General features: G+C 36.2%; 3 protein-coding genes and 1 long non-coding RNA gene across 8 annotated transcripts in view; 2 read left to right on the top strand and 2 right to left on the bottom strand.

Annotated features, from left to right (window-relative positions):
• Positions 1 to 4,303, bottom strand: part of LOC105841244 (histone deacetylase 5) — a 106,573-nt gene extending 102,270 nt beyond the window's left edge. For all 4 annotated transcript variants that reach the window (XM_038012449.2, XM_038012451.2, XM_038012454.2 and 1 more), the window contains exon 1: positions 3,130 to 4,303. The gene's annotated coding sequence lies outside the window, so the exon portion shown is untranslated. The remainder of the gene's footprint in view (positions 1 to 3,129) is intronic.
• LOC119628795 (uncharacterized) lies at positions 683 to 2,400 on the top strand. Its single transcript, XR_005244950.2, has 2 exons — positions 683 to 1,666; positions 2,233 to 2,400. It is a non-coding gene; the product is annotated as an uncharacterized LOC119628795 (long non-coding RNA).
• A 1,797-nt stretch (positions 4,304 to 6,100) lies between the features above and the next one.
• On the top strand, positions 6,101 to 7,113 carry LOC101740630 (uncharacterized). The gene has a single exon (XM_004923626.5). It carries the CDS (start codon positions 6,101 to 6,103, stop codon positions 6,488 to 6,490), a length of 390 nt encoding a protein of 129 aa, XP_004923683.1. The 3' UTR covers positions 6,491 to 7,113.
• A 6,161-nt stretch (positions 7,114 to 13,274) lies between these two features.
• LOC101740489 (transmembrane protein 222) lies at positions 13,275 to 18,997 on the bottom strand. 2 transcript variants are annotated; one of them, XM_038012616.2, is made up of 5 exons: positions 18,694 to 18,997; positions 18,406 to 18,620; positions 17,446 to 17,656; positions 16,727 to 16,857; positions 13,275 to 16,352 (listed from the first exon to the last, which is right to left on the bottom strand). In XM_038012616.2, exons 2-5 carry the CDS (start codon positions 18,543 to 18,545, stop codon positions 16,274 to 16,276), a joined length of 561 nt encoding a protein of 186 aa, XP_037868544.1. In that variant the 5' UTR covers positions 18,546 to 18,620; positions 18,694 to 18,997; the 3' UTR covers positions 13,275 to 16,273. The 2 variants fall into 2 exon arrangements, with proteins under 2 accessions (XP_037868544.1, XP_037868543.1); XM_038012615.2 differs by having other exon boundaries at positions 18,690 to 18,731.
• Positions 18,998 to 22,659: the final 3,662 nt, after the last annotated feature.

The following is a 22,659-nucleotide window of genomic DNA, read 5'->3' as shown; positions in this document are numbered from 1 at the left end:
AACGCATACACTTCCGAGCCTATTTCTGCCGCAAAAATTCGTTCCTCTTGGAGGTGGAAGAGCCGTTAAGCAGTAAAATTATTATTGAGATTTCGACTTTCAAGTATCGTATCGTATCATGGACTCCGGAACATCTCGACACCGACGTGGTTCATTCGTCTAATCTACGCAATATGAAAAACATAACATGACAAATATAACAATTGAGAAAAGGCGGGCAACCGTATCGGTTATCGTTTAGTACCCGACTGCCGAAGATAATTTTTGAGCGAACATGTATTTATTTATGTATGTCTATTTCTTTAGATTCTTCTCAGTTGTGAGAGAACTATAAGAGTTGTATAAGATCTTCCATCGAGCGAGTGCAGTTGCTCGTCAGACCGACGCTCCGAATATTGATCAGAGCTTTGTATATATTCAGACTTATCTTAAAAGTTGTTAGGCAGATTCAGGCATCTGTCAAATATATTGTGTTGAGTAAAATATATTGTGCCACATATTTAAACATTGTATAGATGTAGTGAAAAAATATTTTCCTTCGGGAAAACTCGGATCTTTATCGGAATACGATGACACCCGAACTGGCAATGAATGATCGTGAGTGACATAAAAAATTTCATATCCATTAATAAGAAACTTTATTGTTTAATGTCTAATGTCAAAATGCACAATGTTTTTGTATAATATAGAGATGTTACAACCATAACAATTATTACTGAAAACGGGATATTTACCAGTGTATTATACGTAATGAGTTCCCGATATTTTTAAGTAATAATTGTTATGTTCGGGATGTGTGAACATAAGTTTCGTCAGTATACACAATATCTCTGCCTTCAGATCTGTACTTCCTTATTATGTCAATGTACTTTACTCTTTTAAGCCTAAATCATCTCTTTTAAGTCTAAATAGTCTAAACATCTTGAATAAAAAAACCCATTTGGCAAAGTATTCATCTTAGTGTGTAAAATCACATCCTTTGAAATTCATCGTTTCTATTATTTTCGACTTTTGTGCTTTTATTGTAGGGTCTAGTTTATAAATGAGATAAAAGTTATAAACCATGCGTCGTATCACTGTATAATCAAAATCATCAAGATCTACATAGAATTTCTTGCATGGTCTACCCAGTTTAATTTTGTTTGTGTTGGTATTTTTATTATTTCTGTATTCTTCTTCCTGGTTCAAATTTTTGTTATTGTTTGTCTAGATATACCCGTTGCGTTCGAAATTCGCTGTTTAACTTTGCCAAAATACTCTCCAGTTGTTGCTATTTTTGAATTTGCTATTTTCCGATATGAAGTTCAGGTAAATATTAAATATAATTCCTTGCTATGCTATACAACCTTTTTATAAGTACATAATCTGAAAATATGATTAAAACTATAGCGAATATCTGAATTGTGTATTATCCACTCTATATATATAGCAGCGGTCGGGGAACCGGGGTAAATGAAATTTTGAGGCGTAAAAATGAAAATTTTGTGAGTAAAAAGTATATATTGAAGTGAAACTTGTATAGAATCGTTGTGATTTCAAACTCGATGAAACGAAATGAAAAAATAAGTCCATAAAGACACAACACATAAATGTATAGGATTCAGCCGGCGACAGAATGAGATAGAGCACATTTTTTGGAAACACAAAGTTCACGTGATTGACTCAGGTATTTTATTGTAGGTATCGTGTGCCGCGATTGGCTTGCCGAAGCGGCTGCGAGTGGCGCGCGTCCCCGACTAGTTCAGTGTGTTTTGACTCCCGAAAAAATTATTTACATTAAAAAAGCTTTTTTATGGGGGATATATATAAAATTTAAACTAATTTTTTCGTCTAATAATACATGAAAAATATCATTTGAATATTTGACTGTGATTGAAATGTTTACATGTAAACACCATCTACTGAATGATTAGGCCTGAATTTCATTACTAATGGAAATTATTTTTGGGTTTTTCGTTAGTTCTGAAGTCGTCGTCGCCTAAAGGATAAGACGTCCGGTGCATTCGTGTTAAGCGATGCACCGGTGTTCGAATCCCAAGCGGGTACAAATTTTTCTAATGTGAATATATTTTAATAAATTTTTGTTTCTTTTAATAAATTATTCCAATAAACTCAAAAGTTAATTAAAAAATGTTTTTGCTTTACATTTATCCAACACATACATCCCTGACTACTAGTTAATTACTCTCAAATGAATGATAATTAATCTTTGTGTATTTCTATTTACTACAGAGTTAGATGAAAGGTCTTTTGGAGGCATTTGCGATCAAGTGACAATTGTATTCAGGTATTTTATAGTAAGCTGCAATAGATATAGAATAAACGAAGCATTATTTTACAAATACTGGAAGAACGAGAGGATGCACTTATTTAAAGATTAAAAACACATGATTTAGAAAACATATAGTTTTATTATATTTCCCATCAGTATTTGTTTTCTTCGTAGCAGAGATAATTGTATAGATTTGTACTGTATTATTGTACATTGTATACATTGTATACTCTAAATTCTACCTTTCTATATACCTTAATTAGTCAACGGTCTAATTTAGCTCAAAAAATATGATCTCAATTTGAGACCTCCGTGATAGATGCTTCATCAAATTATGTTGTTTTTATAGTTAGTACATTATTCGCATTTAACACCCTTTACCAGAAACAATGATAACTTCACAGTAGATGTACCCAGAGTAGTGGTGCATAATCAGTCAGTCTAACAATCTGACCAATTATGAGTTCTTTTGCTCTGTATTTAAATTGTGGTCCAATGCATGAACACTAAAAGACAATTTATATGTAATGCATACAATATTTACATAATAAAGTATTGATACAGATGTGTGTCAGACACTTGATTTTTATTTATTAACTCCCAACAATTAGCTTCCAACTTTTTTGTTCTTTGGCAAATTTCATAATAACCTAACCATGACAAAGTTCATAAATTCCAAAAGTTAAACAGAAACAGTAAAAAACAGATTACTGACTAATAATTATGGACAATAGTTAACAAACGGGTAACAGGATGTAAATTTATACTAAACGATCCGTAAAAAAAAAGATGACCTCTAAACGTGTGAAGTTATTTATTTTTTGATACGTGTTTATTTGAAAAACAATCATACATACCTTGCTTAGACCAGCTGGATTCCGAATAGAACAATGTTTGACAACTAGTCACTAACAATAAAATTTGTTTATCACAATTCTATGTACATTTTCAGGTTAATAAGTATATAATGTTGAATTAGAAGTAACTGTGAACCTTTTGAGGCAAGAAATCCCATAATATTATTCTTTCAAAACAAAGTACCTAGAATCCTAATTACTATGTTTTGACGTTTCATTTAAGACATTTGTGTAGAATTAAGGTCTGTTTTCGTCTGCAGAGTACTAATTACTTCCACTTTGCTCTTGGAGAACTGAACGACAATGATTGGTAACTTTAAATTAAATTGATTATTTGTCGACGTCTTTATTGGCTAATATGATTTTTTGATTACAATATGTTTGCAGACAGACAGAGAAAAATTGATTAATTTCATCAAGATTACTATGTACAGCCAGCATAGTCTGTGATTGAGAAATCTGCGGGAACTTGATGAGTGAACCTATGTCAATTGTATGCTTTTGTCAATTTAGTTCTTATTTTCGGTTCAAGTTTCCTTTAGTTTATTTATTTTATTCGTTTCCCAGTGGTACTGGACCAGGAAAACGCTAGGAAGAAGAAGAAGCTTTTATTTTCGTTTCACATGTAATGATATAAGATACAATTTTTACTGTCGGCTCTTATCACAAGCCGTGATAGGAACCATCGTTTCAAATCAATAAGGAACTGCCTTGATTGAATATGCATAATACATAAAAAAATTTAACACATAAATTCTGGCATTGCTGAGGTCCATGGGCGACGGTAACCACTCACCATCAGGTGGGCCGTATGGTCGTCTGCCTACAAGGGCAACAAGAATTAAAAGAAAACAGCCGGGAACTTTTTTTATTAGTCTAATTAAGTTTGGCCAAGTTTTATCTAGCTATCTATGTTCATATTTTTTATTTATGCAAAGCTTTATATTTACGGCAGCGATCGATTTTTCGGATGAGGGCTCCATAATGAATTTAAATATATATAGATAATAGTTTTGGGGCATCGACTTTCTTGAGATCCTATAAAATACGTTTTAATTATTATTTTTGTATGTTCTAAGCATGATAAATTATGAAATTTTATTTAAGCAATCATATTAAATCGATAACAAAGTCAATAATTAATGTACAACCCAAAACAGACGGCCGAACTGACGTGACAATGACATTTGGTGCGCTCAACATGGCGGATTTTCGGCCTCATTAGACGGAGACGGAGATATTTACGTATATTCATGTTTCATTTTATGTACGCACTGAAATACTGTTATATTGTTTTCCTGCGAGTTAAAGTGCTGAGTAAGAACGAGATAGATATATGTTTATGTGTGTGCCTTCAAAATGGGTGCTATTTATATAAGCAATTGTACGTATAGAACAATATGTCGTGTCCCTACTATATAGGTCTATGATTTTAGCACTTTAAAGTGACACATCTTTAAATTGTCATTAAATAAAAACTTACGTACTTATGAAAAGAGGTGAAACCCGAAAAATCTAATGTGAACTGCATAAGGATTCAAAGTGTTCCAAAATTGTCTTTACGTATTAATTAATATTCGTTTAAATCATACAGGTGAACAGGTATAAAAAAATGAAAAAGAATTCGCTGTATTTCGTTTTACGTCTTTTGTTCGTCAAAAAAGTCCTTTGAACTTTTAATGAATTGATTGATAATTATTTTGACAAACAATATTTTAAAGACTATTTTATTTCTGGTCTATCTAACACGTAAACTCATCATAATTCTTTCAAGTTTCAATGAATTTCATATTATTCTACGCTATTTTCAATTTCGTACAGTTGACATGCTTCAGCTTCAAATTATAAGAAATTAGGCTGTATAAACTATATTCCCTTGCCTCTCATATGGTTACATCAAAAAAGCAAATTAGGGATGAACCCAAGGCGATCGATCTTTAAACCGATCCGTAATCTTGAAATAGATGCCAAAAAATTGGAAAATATGACATACTTCAGAAACTATTTTTTATAAACTAATATACGATACGTCGTCTGGAATACTACTACATGTCGTCCTCCGAACGAGCCTTCAGGAGAGTATTTTAATGGTAGACGGCAACATGGCGGCGCTCCAGGTCATTAGTGACAACGATCACTATTCTCGCCGGATATTCTGTGGGTCGCGATTCCGATCCAGCGATAGATCATGCGAAGCATTGCTTTTTCTAGTTCTAGTAATAGCAAATTCTCTTAGGTTGAACCCGGGAGCTCACCACCCATCCGGGCGTAGCTGGAATAGCTTCTTAGGCTACCAGCGAATAGGTACGGGCAGAACAATTTTACATTATTTTATTAATGTGTTCTAATCTAAATTCGGTTTTCTGTAGAGTTCTGTTCATTCGTCAATATCGATTTACAAACTTTAGTCTTTTTCGAACTTTGTTGACATCTCTACGGACAGAGGAAACGAAGATTGAACTTTTTGGCGGGTGCGCGAGGAGTGAAGCCGTTTGATTTGTTTTATTTTGTCTATTTAGTGTTTCTTCAGGTTTAAATGTGTAATAACGGTGGCTTATTAACTGCTTAATATCGGTGAAAGAGCACACATGTGTGAAAATGAAAAAAACCTAGTGGACGTAACTTCTCGGAATTTTCCAAAAAGTGCATTGGAAAAATCTCAGTAAATGACCACCATTTTGCTGAAATTATATTTCATCCCATATCATTTCATTTAATTTCATCCCCATTGATTAATCATCTTCATTTCATTTTACTCCATATTATCATTTTTCATAAAAATAAGAATATAAATTAAAATAAGATATGACCTAAAGGTCTTAATTACCAGATCATAAAATCATAAAAAAAAGATAATACATTTGACACTTCACAGGGAGTAGGGAGTAGAAATAAATTGTAAAAAATTGAGTCATAATTCAAACGACTCAATAAATCTTATGACGTAAAATATATTATTCATTTAACCAAAATGTTTTCATCGTTTTTCGGAAAAAGGAGATCATCACCAGTTGAAGACGAGACACCGCCGATACCTGGCCCGAAGTCCGACGATGGATTTGTCGTCGTTGATCCTACGTCTCCAAGAGGTAGTATTTACCCCAGTGTTGGGCCTGGATCAAGTCCGTATCCTCAAAGACCTGCCCCAGCCGCACCTCTGCCTAGGCCCAGAGCCGAGCAACCGTTTCACTATCTTCAAGGAGTCCCATTTTCGATGTCAAAGGAACTACAAATGTCTGCTAACAAGGATTCTTACGCGCGAGAAATTAGTGATCTCCTAGCTTTCCTAACTAACAAAATCACAATGAACAATTATGAATATGATTTCTCTGTTGAAAGAAGTGTTATAAAAGAGTGCTAACGAACAGTGGAAATAATAACATTTTGTGATAATTAATACAATTTATCCTCAAACATGTACTTTATTGGTGTGGTCGATTCAATCTACAGATAAACAATGTATCCATCCACAAAGAAAACCATTACAATCATTGGCAACATATGGCACACCTGATGGTAAATGGCTATTGCCTATCATTTCTGTTTCAACATCTTGAAGGAGATATTGTTCAGTAGGCACCATGAAGATAATTTAATTGTAAAGCCTGATGGACAAAATGATCTCAAAAGTGCTTTGAATGTTTGCAGTGGTTGTGATGAAATTTGTTTGCTACCAAGTGTTATGATAACAATATTTTGTATCATAACACTTGTTTCCAACAAGATTTTCCCTCATTTTGTTCAAGATGTTCAAGATTTTCCCTCATGTAAGTTTTACTTTGACTTTGTGAATTGATGAAATCAAGCATTACAAGAGATATTTTTTAATTTACCAACATTCTGCAAACATTGTCATATAATATAATTAATTATTTAAAAACAAGGATTTATCCTTATGTTATCTTTAGACTTTGTATTCAAACTTTATAATTATCTGAACTATCTTCGTACTAGTTCTGAAATAAAATAAGAATATGATAATTATTGTAAGTATTTATTTTTCTTCTATTCAAATTTAATTTTCATAATTGTATAAAGTAATTATATAATTGAAATAATAGTTAATATCTGCAACCTGACTTCTTCTTCTTCTTCTTTTAGATAATTTGGCTCCAACGCCTTTGGCATTGATTTTGCCAATGTCAAAGTATTTACAAAAATGACAGGTGCTTAGAGAGGGAAAAAATTACTAAATCTAAATACAAGTAAATTTGGTCGGTTTTTCCATACGCGAATCTGTGGTTTTAAGAACAGCACAAACAAATATATGTACTACTTTAGAGATAAATATTATTAGCAGATAAAAATTTACACAGAATATTTACATGTTTAGAATAGACTAAAGTTAATAAACAATTAATATTAATAGGTCGGGGAATGTCATTGGGAAGGATATCATAAAGAGGGGATACGATATTGGGGCAGTCGAAGAAAATGTGATCCAGGGTACCCTCATCTAATCCACACTCACAAAGAGAATGGTCACGGACTCTAATTTTGGCAAGAAAAACAGGGGAGCAAACATGGCCAAGTCTAAGACGGATTATAGCTGAGACAATTTTTTTAGGAAGATGGCAGTGGGAGGAAAACCAAGGCTTAGAGGGCAGGGTCGGTTGCAAGTTACCATAATGCTTACCTACTGACTGACGAGAAATCTGCCAGCTTTCATTCCAAGATTGAAGCATATCAGATTTTGCCAGAGAATGTAAATCTCGAGGAAAAATTTTGTTATACTTGTTACAGCCCATAACAACAGCCTCCTTGGCACAGGAGTCAGCAAGCTCATTCCCACAAATTCCGCTATGACTTGGGATCCAGACGAGAGTGACATCAAGTCCGGAGCAGTGACATTGAAACAGAGTTTCTTTAATTTTTAATATAATTTCAAAATTGACTTTTGAATGCGATGGAAATTTAGTTATGTCTTGAAGACAACTTAAGGAGTCCGAAAAAATTACCGATTTACTTAGACCGCGGGTTTTAATAAAAAGAGCTGCTTCTAAAAGAGCAACAGCTTCACCAGAGTACACAGAGGAAGTCTGAGGGAGTTTGTATTTTAGGGAGATTTTAAACTTGGGGATCCATACCGCAGCACCTACAAGACCATTTTGGGATAGTTTAGATGCATCAGTGAATAGGTGATAATGATTAGGCCATTGTAGTTGTACTATGTTCTGAAATTGTAAATTTGCTCCTGGGGAGTCTTTATGGATCCCAATATTCAAGAAGGTAGTGGGACGAAATAAAAGACAGTCAAAAGAGAAAAGAAAGAGGGGGAATTTATCATATTGAAAAATTGGAGAAGCTAAATTTTGCAGTTTCTTATACGAGTTGACAAGAGGAGGTACAGATTTATGACGCCAGTATCTAGAGGTTTCGGTCAGTTGAGCAAGTTGGGAAAGTAGAGCTAAAAGGGGGTGGTTTGAGAGAGAAATTACTTTGTAGAAAAATCTATCAGCTAGAAACTGTCTACGCAAGGCTAAAGGAGGTTCAAAACATTCAACTTGTAGGGCATTTATAGGGGAAGATTTCATGGCGCCAGATATGATTCTGAGGCATTTTGATTGAATACGATTTAGTTTTGTAAGTGCCATTTTATTACAAGGCTCCAAAACAAAGCAACCATAGTCAAAGTGACTTCTAATTAAAGCATTATAAAGAAGCTTCTGGCTGTAAGGATGTGAACCCCACTTAACACCGGAGAGTGCGCGTAGAACATTGATGCTCTTCTCAACTTTATTGCAGATATAGTTTAAATGGTGAACACCGGAGAGTTTAGAATCCAAGAGAATGCCCAAAAACTTAACTTTACTCAAGACTGGAATAGATTGGTTACAAATTTCAATATTTATTTCAGGGATAACTCTCTTACGGGAGAAAGCAACCGCAGAACATTTAGGGATGGACAGGGATAAGCAGTGATCATTCAACCAAGAATTCAGGTTAAACAAAGCAGAATTTAGACAATTACAAGCTTGTGAGAAAGAATTAGATATGGTATAGAGGGCAATATCGTCAGCATATTGGAGGATACGGCAAAAACGGTTCACAGTAGTATCTAAAATAGCAGTGTAAATATTATAAAGCAGAGGACTGAGAACAGAACCCTGAGGCAGACCTTTCCAGGTCCGATGAGAAGAATTTTCACCTAAGATGCGAACTATAATAGATCTGTCATAAAACAAATTGAAGATAAAATTCACAATTCTAGGAGGCATATTCAGGTTAATAAGTTTTTGTCTAAGTAAATGAAGGTCGACATTGTCGTATGCAGAGGAAATATCTAGAAAAACTGCTATAACATGACGATTTTGAGAGAATGCAACACGAATATCTGAAGTGAGGAGGCTCAGGCTGTCCAATGTTCCGTAACCTCGTCTAAAGCCAAACTGACTATTAGGGAGAATAGACCTGTTTTCAACTATCCATTCTAGACGATTTTTTATCAAATGTTCCATAATTTTAGCTAGCACACTCGAGAGAGCAATAGGTCTATATGAACAAGATTGAGCTGGATCCTTGCCTGGTTTTAGAATTGGGATTATCAATTGAGTTTTCCATGAGGCTGGAATAGAACTGGAGAGAAATATATGATTTAAAAGATTTAGAAAGATTTTTTTAGAAGAGTCAGATAATTTTTTTATAAAAGAGTACGGGAAGCCATCTATACCTGGGGCTGAATCTCGGAGGTTGTCAAGAACACAGCATAGTTCTGCAAATGAGAAGCTGGAATTCATGGGGTCCTTAGAGGCGGAGGAGGGAATTAAGGGACAAGGTTTAAAAGGCACAAAGGGTGGGCAGAGTTTGGAGATAAAATCAGGAAGCCAAGACAAGGAATTAGAATTAATATTATTATCAGATTGTGATTTACGAAATGCTTTTATTTTTTTCCAAATCAAGGAGGCAGGAGTTCTTGGGGAGAGAGACTCGCAAAAATTACGCCAAGCAAGAGATTTCTTTTGTCGCAAAAATCTTTTAGAGATGGCCGAAATTTTCTGAAATTCTAGGAAATTCTCTAAAGAGAGAATTTTAGAAAATTCAGACTCAGCCTCCTTGCGTTTTTGGACTATTTGGGAGCATTCAGCATCCCACCATGCTGGTGAGGGAATTTTATTTGAAGCTGAATTCTTTAAGGGAATGGTTAGTTCGGCAGCGGAGGATAAAATGGAACAAAATTCTAGGTACAAAAATAGAGTATTTTCATCATTTGCATCAGGAAGAGATTCAAGATTATTTTGAACTAAAGATGAATACTTTTGCCAGTCGGCCTTGTTAAGTCTGAATTTCAAAAGGGGTTCATATGGAATTGAAGATGGGATGGAAGAATCGGCTAGAGTTAGTAATATTGGAAGATGATCACTGCCATGGGAGTTGGACAGAACAGACCAAGAAATCGAGTTAACTAAAGAGGGAGAGGACAAGGACAGGTCTGGGGCACTTGGACTTTGGGATGGGGATACTCTACGGGTGGGAGTTCCATCATTAAGTAGACACAAATTTAATTCATCAAGTTTATCAAGAAATAATGAGGAATTTGAGTCACATAACTCAGAACCCCACATTGTATGGCGTATATTAAAATCTCCTAAGACTAAGAGAGGACATGGAAGAGAGGTTAAGAGTGTCGAAAATTCTTGAATAAGGTTACTGTTAGGGTGAGGGATGTACACTGAGACCACTGTGATGTTAAAGCAGCGAACTGCCACAATGTTAATTGCTGAGGAATGAGGAGGAAGGGTAATGCGAGAAAAAGATATATTTCTTCTGACCAAGATAGCAGTTCCTGCCCAGCCGTCGTCTCTGTCATCGCGGAGACACGAGAACCCGGGCACCCTAAGCAGAGTATCCGGTCTCAACCATGACTCCGCAACAGCAAAGAGGACAGGGTTATATTGATTAGACAGATAAATTATTTCTTGTTTTTTATTTCTGATACTACGACAGTTCCATTGTAGGACCTTCGTCATTATGCTTTGGTTGAGAGTTGACGAGACTAGAGATTAAAGCGTGAATCTGAATCAAGACGTTGTTCGGTAGTATATCATTGAATTTTGATAAAATATTTAGAAGCAGCATTGACATTAATTCCGCGAGATTATCATTTGTAGCAGGGGCACAGGGGGTGGGAGTGCTAAGAGCACAACCATTGGGTAAACAAGAGTTAGGAGGGCTAATAATATCGTTGTGAGCATGACGATCATAAGACTTGGAAAGTATTGGTTTAGACGATTTTTCAATAAAAACAGTTTTTTTGTATGAAGTTGACGGAGTATGACGAGAAGATGAGGGGGAGGAAGACGGGAGGGTATTCGAAGATGGAGCTGATCGGCTCAGGAAGATAGGTTTTTGGGGAAGAGAAGAATTGGCAACATCGGCATAGGAGGTGCGGACTGAAGGAAATCTGCGAGCTGCCTCAATATAACTAATATTTTCTTCAGACATAACCAACTTAATTGATCTTTGACGGGCATGTTCGGGGCATTTCGGGTCAGAGGCGGGATGACAACCAGAGCAGAACAAGCAGGTTATGTTATTTTCTGAAACACTACAAGAATTACCTTCATGGGGGCCTGCGCATCGAGAGCAGCGGGCTTGCGATCGACATTGATCACGAATGTGCCCAAAACGACAACACTTTAAACACTGAATAGTGGGAAGAGTATATATGTTTACAGGGAGGGAAACGCTGCAACAATATACATGTTTAGGAAGAACTTGCCCAAGAAAAGAGAGGACAACTGTACCCGTCGGTTCCCATACTGTTTTTCCATCTATTTTCTTTTTCTTATTCATTCTTCTGGCTTTAATGACGGTGGTTGAAACAGACCGACACTCAATCCATGAGACTAGGTCCTCAAGAGACCACTCTACAGGAATTTGTCTCACGACACCCATCCTGGTAACTTGAAAGCGTGGAATAATTGCTGACAATTTGTTAGATGAAAGTAATGGGTTTGTTAAAAATGAATTCGCTTCGTTATATGTTTTAAAAATAATAGCAGCCCTATTTCTACCCATGTTTTTAATTTCATCTATCCCTGAGATCTTACCATTGTAAATAATTTGAGCAATTTTAAGGGTACGGGTGTGGTTCGAAACTGGGGCAAAGTCACCATCTGAACGAGATACATGGACAACAAAAGGGCCAGAGTCAGTTTCAGAGTAATTAAGAACTGAATTGTTATCAAAACCTGGCCGGGTGTAGGTATGTTGATTAGAGGCAGCTGCCGGTAAATGTGGAGCTGATCTTTTTTCTGGGACGCTTAATACGTCTTCCGCAGGGCGTTTTTGTGAAGCTTTTACAGGAGAATTAAGTATTAGAGAAAGATCGTCCATCTCTGAATCTAAAGAAGACCTCCCTCTGTCCGGCGGGACATTTTCGCCCACCGAGGACGACATTGACATAAAAAATACACTTACCAGTTAAATGAAACTTAAACTAATCCACCACCAACAAAAATAGGGCAACACAATTCTTAAAAACACAGAAAAAACGGGAAAAACACTAAAAATAATCGAAACGCGTGTGATCTGACAGATGTCCAACTACCCTCTCCTGCAACCTGACTTATAACATTACAAAATAGACATTGCTTAAATTATAATAATGAAACTCTATGAGTTCACTGTGCAGGCTCATGTCCATCTTGTCCCACAGAAAGGTACACAGGTGGGGGTGCCCTAGGCAGTATGTTTTATATATCACTTGCGTAATATATACAATACAGTAAATAAGTAGATAGATCTTAACATTTTATTGTTTTCAAAATGTTTCGTGTTGCACATGCATAATATGAGATGTACTACTATAAGATAATTGAAGTTAAACAAAAATAACCTTTATTGAAACACCTAGTGAAATAAACCTACTGTTTGATCTTGTAAAATCGATCTTTTTTTATATGATAAATATTTCATTTCTTTATTGGATGTTATTTATTCACATTTAGCAGAATGGAACCTTAATTTCTGTTTTAAGTTGTGCTACTAATGAAGCAGCATAAGCACAATTATCTTTGTTATGAATAATTTAAACATCTGGTAATTTACAACCAATGATAGCTTAATTGAATAAGAAGGTAATTTCAGACTTGTGTGTTCTTGAGAAAAATATTCCAGTTTACGGAATTAAAAAAAAACGTAAATAATAGAAACAGCCAAGGATTTTATTAAAAAACAGAAATTATAAATTTTTGCATATGAAATAATATTAAGAGTGACTTATATTTCAATTCACTACAAGAACCCTGTAAAGTTATATGTATCTGCTGAATGGTTTCTGAGTTACAAATGAGTCGACTATTATCAAAGCCGGCAATGTGACTTTTGGACAATTATTGGTAAATCAGAAAAACGAATTATTGACTTTGTATTCCATTGGCAGACACAAAACTCTTCTGAACGACATCTTAGATAAATAACAGGTTAAGTATTAACCTTTACTTAATGCAGGTTTTGAACCGTATTCTTTGAAGGAGACGATGATCTTCCATTCAATCTGTATTGACATATCAATAACATTTTTTTTTGTCCAAATGCACAGATTACCACCTTTGATAATAGACGACCCAAATACAGTTTTTTTTTTTACGGGCCACTCAAGGAAGATTACATAGGTTTATTGCTTTCAAACATTAAACAATCAGTATTGCTAGCAGCACATAGAGATACTACTGTGGCTGTTTGGCTACAATGAAATATTCATCATGAATAAACTTGATAAATTGATTTATCTATATTTTAAATTTACTATTTGTGTTTTTTATTTATTGCCTTTGTAGGCCCACGAGCTTACGGCGCACCTGATGGTGAATGGTTATATCGCCCATGGACTTCAACAATGCTAGGGACAAAGCCAACCCGCTGTCTACCGTCGAGTAATCTCCACAAGCCTCGTTTGAAGAAGAACAAGTCATTGGCGCAAAATGTGTACCTTCCGCTTGGCCTTTCGGGGATTAAATATCTTTCTTTTAGCACACAAAATCCACGATTTTCTGCAAAATACTAGCGAGTTAGCAGTGCATCACGGAGCGCGTGGGGGAGTCGGCTGCGGGAGGGCTAGAAGCGAGAACCGTCCGCGCTGCTCTTCCGTGTGCTTAGTGCGAGTTTTTTAACGTTCTCGATAGCGTAAAAGTTAGCTCATATGCTATATAAGGAATTGGATTGTTGGCGTACGTCTGGCGCTAGGGGCGCTGTTCCAACTGCATACAATATTGGCTTAACTTTTACGCTATCGAGAACGTTAAGAAACTCGCACTAAGCACACCGTTTGCTGGCTTTTACCAATCGGAGAAAAAGTGGTGAGCTGGATCATTGTTCACAAAAGGGGGTTATGTAAGGGTAGTGGATCGGGTTCTGATAGAAACTGGCAACGTCGCATCGTTCGATACGAATGCATCAAGCGTCCCTTTAAGCCATGACGAACAAATAGTGTTTTCATTAGAGAATCTTCCCGCAGACACAACCCACTGAGTTTTTCGCCGGATCTTCTCAGTGGGTCGCGTTTCCGATCCGGTGGTAGATTTTGCGAAGCATTGCTCTTGGTAGGGCCAGTGTTAGCAACACTTCGGTTTGAGCCCCGTGAGCTCACTTACATGTTAGGGCGAAGCTGAAATAGCCTCTCAAGGCTATCAGCATAGGTAGAAAAAAAAAAATAGAATAGTTTTGTGTGCTATAAGGTAAGATTTCTGTACGGTCAAGCCTCGCCTAGACTTGAAATACGTAGAAAAACGAGTATGTTTGGAAACGGACAATTTCCATTTCTACTGTAATATTTTCGGACTTAAAAATTACTGAATCAAGTACACATTATTAGTTTTATATTGACAAAACGATTGCGTAACTTAACTACAACATAGTTTGCGTAGGTAATTAAACTACTAGAAAAATCTACGATATTCACTATTATTGCACATTGTCTTAACGGCTGTGGGTGACTCACATGTATTTATGACGAGATTCAGGCATCTGTCAATTATCTTGCGTTGTATGATGGCTACCCGCCACAACGGCCACAAAAATACCAACAATAAAAAAATTAAATTTGAAAAAAACCTAATGCATCTTATGAAAATCCCTTTTTATGCAGTCGGGCGGTTGAAAAGTGATGATATGATTAGATGAAATTCAACAATGTCCCTGTAAGATAGTTGGAATTTACTGCGACTTCGGTGGACTTTTTGAAAGAAACCGAAAAGTGAATTTGATTTGGTTCACCATTGTTGGTTAGTAAGCCAGCATTACCTCAGCATAGTCAAATTATACAACAATTCACATAACTACTCTCCTCATGTTCCCGCCAAAAAGTCAACCACTAAAGTTCATGATAGGTCGACATGGCAACTGGGCTATGAGACGGGTCGTGGAGGAAGGATGTCCCGCCAATCCGCACAGGGCATTCTTCGCTTCCTTATTTGTTTTGGTTGCACATTGAAAATTACGTGATTTGTCTATACGTCACGCCAAAAAATATAAAAAGGTAAACAATTATTCTCAAACACGAGAATTAGCCATTTAAGTATTAGAAAAAATTAACAAACAACAAAAATACTATGTCCAGAATACAATTCGAATCAAAAACAGTAAGCCGTTATGAATAATTATTAAAATCACCCAACAACAGAAACGTAAAATTCGCACCATCCTCCATGACGCTTTAATATAATTTTGTTAGATACGGTTCGGTGTCCTAAGTTTTTAATTTTGTTGTACACCAAAGAGTCGACTACCGTCACTTCGCTTGAACGTTCTTATCGACTTGTCGCGAACAGCCTTATACCACTAGTATACAATTCAAACTGCAACTCACATTAATGAGTACTATCAATATTTCTTTAGCACTGGACTCAAATTATTCGAAAATTCGACAGGTTTGTACACCCACGCCACTCTGGCTTGTTTCTGTGTCTTTACTCAGAAACAAGCCAGAGTGGCGTGGGTGTATCACGTGCCCCCAGCTAAAATGTCATAATTTTATGTGAAATATTTACATCCACAAAAATAATAAATACATTTTAAAAAGTATAACAAAAATATTTTTTTTAAGGAAAGTATTTTAACAGTCTTATAAAGGCGAGGATATATACTATTGAAAGACAAGTAGATCCAAGCCCATTATTCAATCCCATCTTTTACGATGTAATGTTTATATCACATAAGCGAGCCCGCAAATGATGCCCACGATCACAAGGAAAGGTAGCCACGTCTTGAGGAATCCTCCGACACTGTAAATTAATTATTTTATTAAGGTATCAATGTCATAATATATTATATTACTACCGGTCTATGTGTAGCTGGAATAGCCCTTCAGGCTACCAATTATTAAGTAGGGACAAAAAAAAAACCTAAAGGTTCAAGCACGTTGAACTTATTTTAATTCCTATTTATATTTAATATTATGGGAAAATTTATTTTGTAGCCAGGGTTTTGGTGTACCAGTCGTCTGAGTGTTTTCAGAACCTATATCAAATTCCAGCTTGAGGAGATTATGTGAGACGGTATGAAATTTAGCATACATATTGTTAACAGATTTAACTTAAATATTAACAATAAATATAGAGATTATTTTTAGAATAGTTAAAGCTGGTGCAGTACTCACCTAACATATTTCGAGTATGGTATCATAAAAATGGCCAATTTAACCATGTTCCAATTCCGACTTCCTCCATAGTTCATGATGTTTAATGCTTTGGCAACATGAGAATGACAGTTGTCGTAAAATATTATATGCTGTAATTACAAATTGGCTAATTTTATATGGACCCATGCAATCTTCCTTCAAGTCATCAGTAATATCAGTTGGTACTTTTTTGGTTTGAATAATATATCCAAGTCGTTGTGGCCTAAAGCGCTTGTTGCATTTGTATCAAGCGATACGACTGTTCACTCACATACTTAATAAGTATTCTTAATATAAATGTTCTTAATATTGATGTTCAGAGTGAAGGAGTGACGTTGTGTAATAAAAATCAAACTAATCAAAATCATAATTTGCATGATTACTGATGGTAAGGCGTCTTGTGAGCCCATTTGAGTAGGTATCACTACTCTACTTGTTTCTGCTGTAAAGCAGCAACAGGTTTCGGTTGTGTATACAAGCAGCAATTTTACTGTAAAAATTCGGATTAAGAACAAGATGGTGTTTACATTGTTGATGTCTATGGACTCCGGCAATTACTCAGCACCAGGTGGGCCCACCAGATGGGTACTAAAAGCTAAAAGTGTTTAAAATTATAATTAACTTCAATTAAGATGCGAGGTTCTACACGTGTAGTATTTCTATGATAACATTAAAGTTAAATATAAATAATTACTTACCATTCGCTTTTTATATATTTCGGACGCTTCTGCAACTGCAGCATCCCATCCCGCCTGTCCATTATTGGCTTTCTGAGGAGATAGTTGCCAATATTTTGTAGGGTTTCCAAATGCCATCAAATCTTCAGAAACAAAGTATGGACCAGCAAAATCTCTGATAACTCCATTGGATGTTGATATACCCATATGTCCAAGGAATGGGAAAAACCATCTATAGGGTAATTAAAGAAAAAATTACTGTAATATCACTTTTGAGTGTTATGTTGCAGTATTAGAACTTATATCTTGAGATAGATGGGGGCATTTATGTCGTAGGTGGCTATGAGCTCCGGTCACCATTTAACACAAGGTGGGCCGTCAGCTCGTCCTCTCTTGATAGTGAAAAAGTTTAAAAAAATCTAAAATTGAAAAAGAAAAATATAAATAGTAATAGATTACATGGTAAGTAGATGACGTAATATTTTTGCTGTCATTATTATTTTTGTTTACTGTTTACGATATTACGATTATGATATTGTGACAAGCTTTTAATTTAAAAGTAAATTATATTTTGTTAGAAAGTGATTAAAACTTAATTGTTTTTTTTGCACTGTATTACAATGCAACAATATGTCTTCATTGACACTGAGTTCACAGAGTACACACTGATTGAGATGACTATTATAATAATTGTTGTGCCGACTCAAATAAAATATAAGAAAAGAGGAATATTTAAAAATAAGTGACAAACTTATTCCAATAAATTGTATCTCAGTCACCGCCAAAAAGAGAGAGGTGAAACATACTTGACAATTAAGCAAATAAATAAGGAAAGACTTTCTAACATCGATCTGCAAAATACTGTTCAATTATTAGAGAAAAATGTAATTTAATTGATATCTATAACAAAATTTGGGACTTACAAGAAGTGTTAATATACAGCAGTAAAAGATTAATCATATTTTTAATGATAATACTCACGTTAAAACAGGTATAGGAGTCCAAACAATACAGTACGGATATCGACAGCGGTCGTGGTCAATAGGATCCATCAGCACGGCCTGCTCTTGATCAATAATATCCAAAGGGCTAGACGGGCTTCTCGTGTGATTCTCGTTCATCACAAACACAAATTACAGACAATTTACGAGAATTAAAAAGGAGTTATGGAACAAAAATGTTTTTACGTACAAGAACTGGGAACAAATTATTAGATATTAGAACAGGGCTATTAAAGCAAATCTTTGTTTATTTTATTACTGTACCTACTATTCTATTAGTTTGCAAATGGTTTGCAATGACGTTTACCGCAGGTACTAAGTGTATTATCTATGCTAGGTGCTATCTTTATTAGATAGGTAACTAAAAATCTTTAGAGGTGTTAGGACTTTTTGGCGGGAACGCGAGGAGTGAAGTTGTATGACTTGTGTTATTTTGTCTATTTAGTGTTTCTTCAGGATTAAATGTGTAATAACAGTGGTTTATTAACTGTTTGATATTTGTGAAAGTGCACAAGTGTGGGAAAATGAAGAAAGCCGCTGAACGTAACTTCTCGGGATCCTCCAAAAGTCCACTGAAAAAATATCATTAAATGACCACTATTTTACTGAGGTTATATTTCATCCCATATCATTTCATCTCATTTCATTTAATTTCATCCCAGTTGATTATTTTTGAGGTGTTATCTATGCTAAACTTCACAACAACGTTCACGCTACCGCCAAATAATCTTCGTTTTTGATTCTCGGTCGAGTAGTATTTATTACTGGGGGTAGGACCTCTTGTGAGTCTGCGCGGGTAAATACCACCACCCTGTCTATTTTTGCCGTAGAGCAGTAATGCATTTCGGTTTGAAGGGTGGGGCAGCCGTCATAACTATACTGATACCTTAGAACTTATATTTCAAGGTGGGTGGCGCATTTACGTTGTAGATGTCTATGGACTCCAGTAACCACTTAACACCAGGTGGGCTGTGAGGTTGTACACCCATCTAAGTAATAAAAAAAATATCGCTTTTAGTATACGATGCTGTTGTAGTTGAGTTGATGCTACGGAAGATATTGGCGTTTGTAACGGACGTGACGTCAGCTGTCATGCCCTGCCGCCAGCCAAGCCGCCAAGCCATATTAACACGCCCCCTTCCGCCACAGCCACCGCCACCGCCGCCAGCCAAAGCCAACGAAGGGGGGATAGTGTTAATAAAACAAGCCGTGCCAGCCATTTCTAACTACTTTTCTGCATTCTTGCACAAATAAAAGAACTTGTCGTTACGCTGCTGGTTTTTATTGTCACATCAATTGCAACAATCAGAAGTGGCATAAAGAAATGAAACAACGTCATATACACGCTCAGATCTCTCGGTCTTCTGACAAGTTTGAAGAAGATGAAGCTCCTATTCCACTGGCGAGGAAGGTGTTGAAAAATTGCTTCAGAAGGAGGTCCACAAGGCGATACTTGAGCTACAGGATGAAGAACCTGGAACAATCAAATCAAAGGGACTTCGACGTCGTCGGACGAAGAGCAACAACGTGGAGTGACCCACTGCGGCACTACGAGCTTCACGGCGCTTCACGAGATTCACGGCTACGAGCTTCCTTCTCTCTCCCTGTCTGCGACGCTGCTGCGCGGCGAAGACAGCTACGTCAAAGTCATCAACATGAGCTCAGAGACCATCATGTGGCCGCCGGGCGAGGGCCTGCCGAGGGCCAACAGCTGCGAGGAGCCACAGCCAAACAGCCAGGTGTGTTGCATTTCTACTTGCCCTAGCCATGCTATTACAAATATTTCGAGATTTGTGGGTAGAAATAAAAAAAATTAAAAGGAGCCATTAAATATTAAGTCATTCAGATTAAAAAAAATACAGTATAAGCATTGCTTTGCTACGAATACACATGATTTAGGTATTGCCAATTTAGTTCAAATTCAAATTAAGCTTACTAGTGATCAGCCCGTGTATCGCCACCTTTAGACATCGGCATTATAAAATAATCTGAATCTAGTCATGCTTCACCAGTGGTCTTATTAAGAAAAAGAACGGCGACAGTAGGCTATGCGTTGATTATCGTGCGTTAAACGCTATCGTAAAATATAAAAGTATCCACCGAACAGTACTGCACGAGTTTAGATTTAGCCCAGGGCTACCATCAATTGAGCATTGTGCCAGACACACAACTGCTTTCATTACACCGCAAGGTCATTATTTCTAGTACACTAGAATTCCTTTTGGTTTAGCAAATGCGCCATCTGTATTCATACGTTTCTTCTTTATCTCCACCTTATTCCACTAGGTGGGGTAGTTAAATGCGTTTAATAAATAAAATAATTGAGTCTGCGGGTAGAAAAGAAATGGGTAAAAATAAATGTAGGTCAAATCGAGATACTAGCAATTTTAAACGATTTACCGCTACCCTCAGTTGGTATAAAATCAGGTTCAATAATTATTGAGAAAGTACTTGGGAAATTTTATGGTGGAGACTTAAAATTAAATATGAGTAAATGCTCATTCTTGGAGGAACAAGTCACTTATTAGGTCATGAAATATCTTCAGACGGTATACAGCCGGGTGCAACAAAAATTGACGGCCGTTTCGCAGTGTCCTGTGCCAAATAATGCTTATAGTGTGCGACAGTTTATTGGTTTAAAAAGAAAAAAAAAAGATAAATCATGGGTGTGGGGCCGTGAACAAAACGCGAATTTCGAACAACTGAAAAACAGCTTACGTTTCAAAACTGTGCTAGCTCTGTATAATCCTATGCTTCCTACAGAAATACAAACCGATGCGTGTAACTTAGGAATTTCTGGTATACTATTACAAAAACAAACTGACAACTCACTGCGGCCTGTTATACTATTTTAGCCGGGTTACTAGGAAGGAAGAATGTGTATCATAGTTAAGAGCTCATAACCTGGCGGTCGTACAATCGCTACGTAGGTTCCGTGTTTATGAAGTAGGTAAACATGATATAGTAGAAACTGATTGTACTGTGGTTTGTGCTACGTTTACCAAACGCGGCATTATACCACGCATGGCGCGATGGTGAGTTTTGAAAGAAGATTATGACATTAGTGTTGAGTATAGACCTGGTGAACGTATGGAACATTTGTAGACGCGCTTAATGGGCATCCTGTTGACATGATGAACGTAAATTATCTTAAAGTTACTAATTGATACTGTACTGTGCAATGTAAGGACGAAAAGCTTAGTTCGATTATAAAGCAATCTATACTAGCATTATAAAGCTGAAGAGTTTATTTGAACGCGCTAATCTCAAGAACTGCTGGTCCGATTTGAAAAATTCTTTCAGTGTTAAATAACCCATTTATTGAGAAAGGTTATAGGCTATATAACGCTAAGACCGCTAAGACCATCATTGTGTCACGCTAAGGCCAATACAAGCGAAGTACCAGTAAATAATGTTTCAAAATCGGGTTATTTTCCCTTTTAAGAGCTTCCGGTGCCTGCGCTGCAGAAGCGGTTAAAGTTTCGCTAAAATAATGTGACAGAATTGTTGTCCTTTAAAAAAAATGTCCGCGATAGCATATATCTATATGTTAAGGTTGGCTCACTATAACGTTTTTTTTTATGCTAACCAAATATGTTCTAAAATAAAGCATTATTTGTGAACTATATTCCACGCGGACGAAGTCGCGCTGATGTTAAAGATAATTATGAACTAGTTCGAAAAATTTTTAAGGGAAATAGACTCGCAGTCCCTTCGGCTAAATGGAAAATTGTACAAATGCACTATGACTACATTTGTCACGTGGATCTAAATCATCGTTTAGCTTTGATTAAAAGCCAATATTGGTTTTTTAAAATGACACGCTTTATTAGGAAATACGTGGCAGCATGTCTTTATTGTACACATGAGAAGGATAAATATGTTAAAAAAAAGAAGACTGTCTATATCCGATCTCTAAACCATCTGATACTATGCGCATGGTACAAATATATAACATGATGCCCTTCTGTAGGACATCTAAAGGCCACCAACCAGTACATGATCGTAATGAAAGATGCGTTGTCTAAATTTGTGATAGCTGAACTAACGCGTACTGTAAATTCAATCGGGACCATTCGTGCATTGAAAAATATATTAATAGGGTTTGTCCAGATACCCGAATCACGTGGTGACAGACTACGGGAAAGCTTTTACGAGTAGGTACTTTAAAAAAATATATCAGAAGATAAACAGTTTAGGCATACGTTAAACGGTATTGCTTGTCCGCGCGCTA

The sequence above is a fragment of the Bombyx mori genome, chromosome 8, assembly GCF_030269925.1.
Source record: "Bombyx mori chromosome 8, ASM3026992v2".
In the NCBI taxonomy this organism is placed as follows: Eukaryota; Metazoa; Arthropoda; class Insecta; order Lepidoptera; family Bombycidae; genus Bombyx; species Bombyx mori.
The sequence above is the reverse complement of the archived record's forward strand: the minus strand, read 5'-3'. Positions and strand labels throughout refer to the sequence as shown.

What these genes read in the sequence shown, in the direction of transcription:
- LOC101740630 (XM_004923626.5), top strand. Translation starts at nt 6,101, where the DNA reads ATGTTTTCATCGTTTTTCGGAAAAAGGAGATCATCACCAGTTGAAGAC.
- LOC101740489 (XM_038012616.2), bottom strand. Translation starts at nt 18,545, where the DNA reads ATGAACGAGAATCACACGAGAAGCCCGTCTAGCCCTTTGGATATTATT. An exon ending in ACTCCTATACCTGTTTTAAC is followed by an intron (nt 17,657 to 18,405) that starts GTGAGTATTATC and finishes ATTACCCTATAG; the next exon opens with ATGGTTTTTCCCATTCCTTG. An exon ending in CCATACTCGAAATATGTTAG is followed by an intron (nt 16,353 to 16,726) that starts GTGAGTACTGCA and finishes ATTAATTTACAG; the next exon opens with TGTCGGAGGATTCCTCAAGA.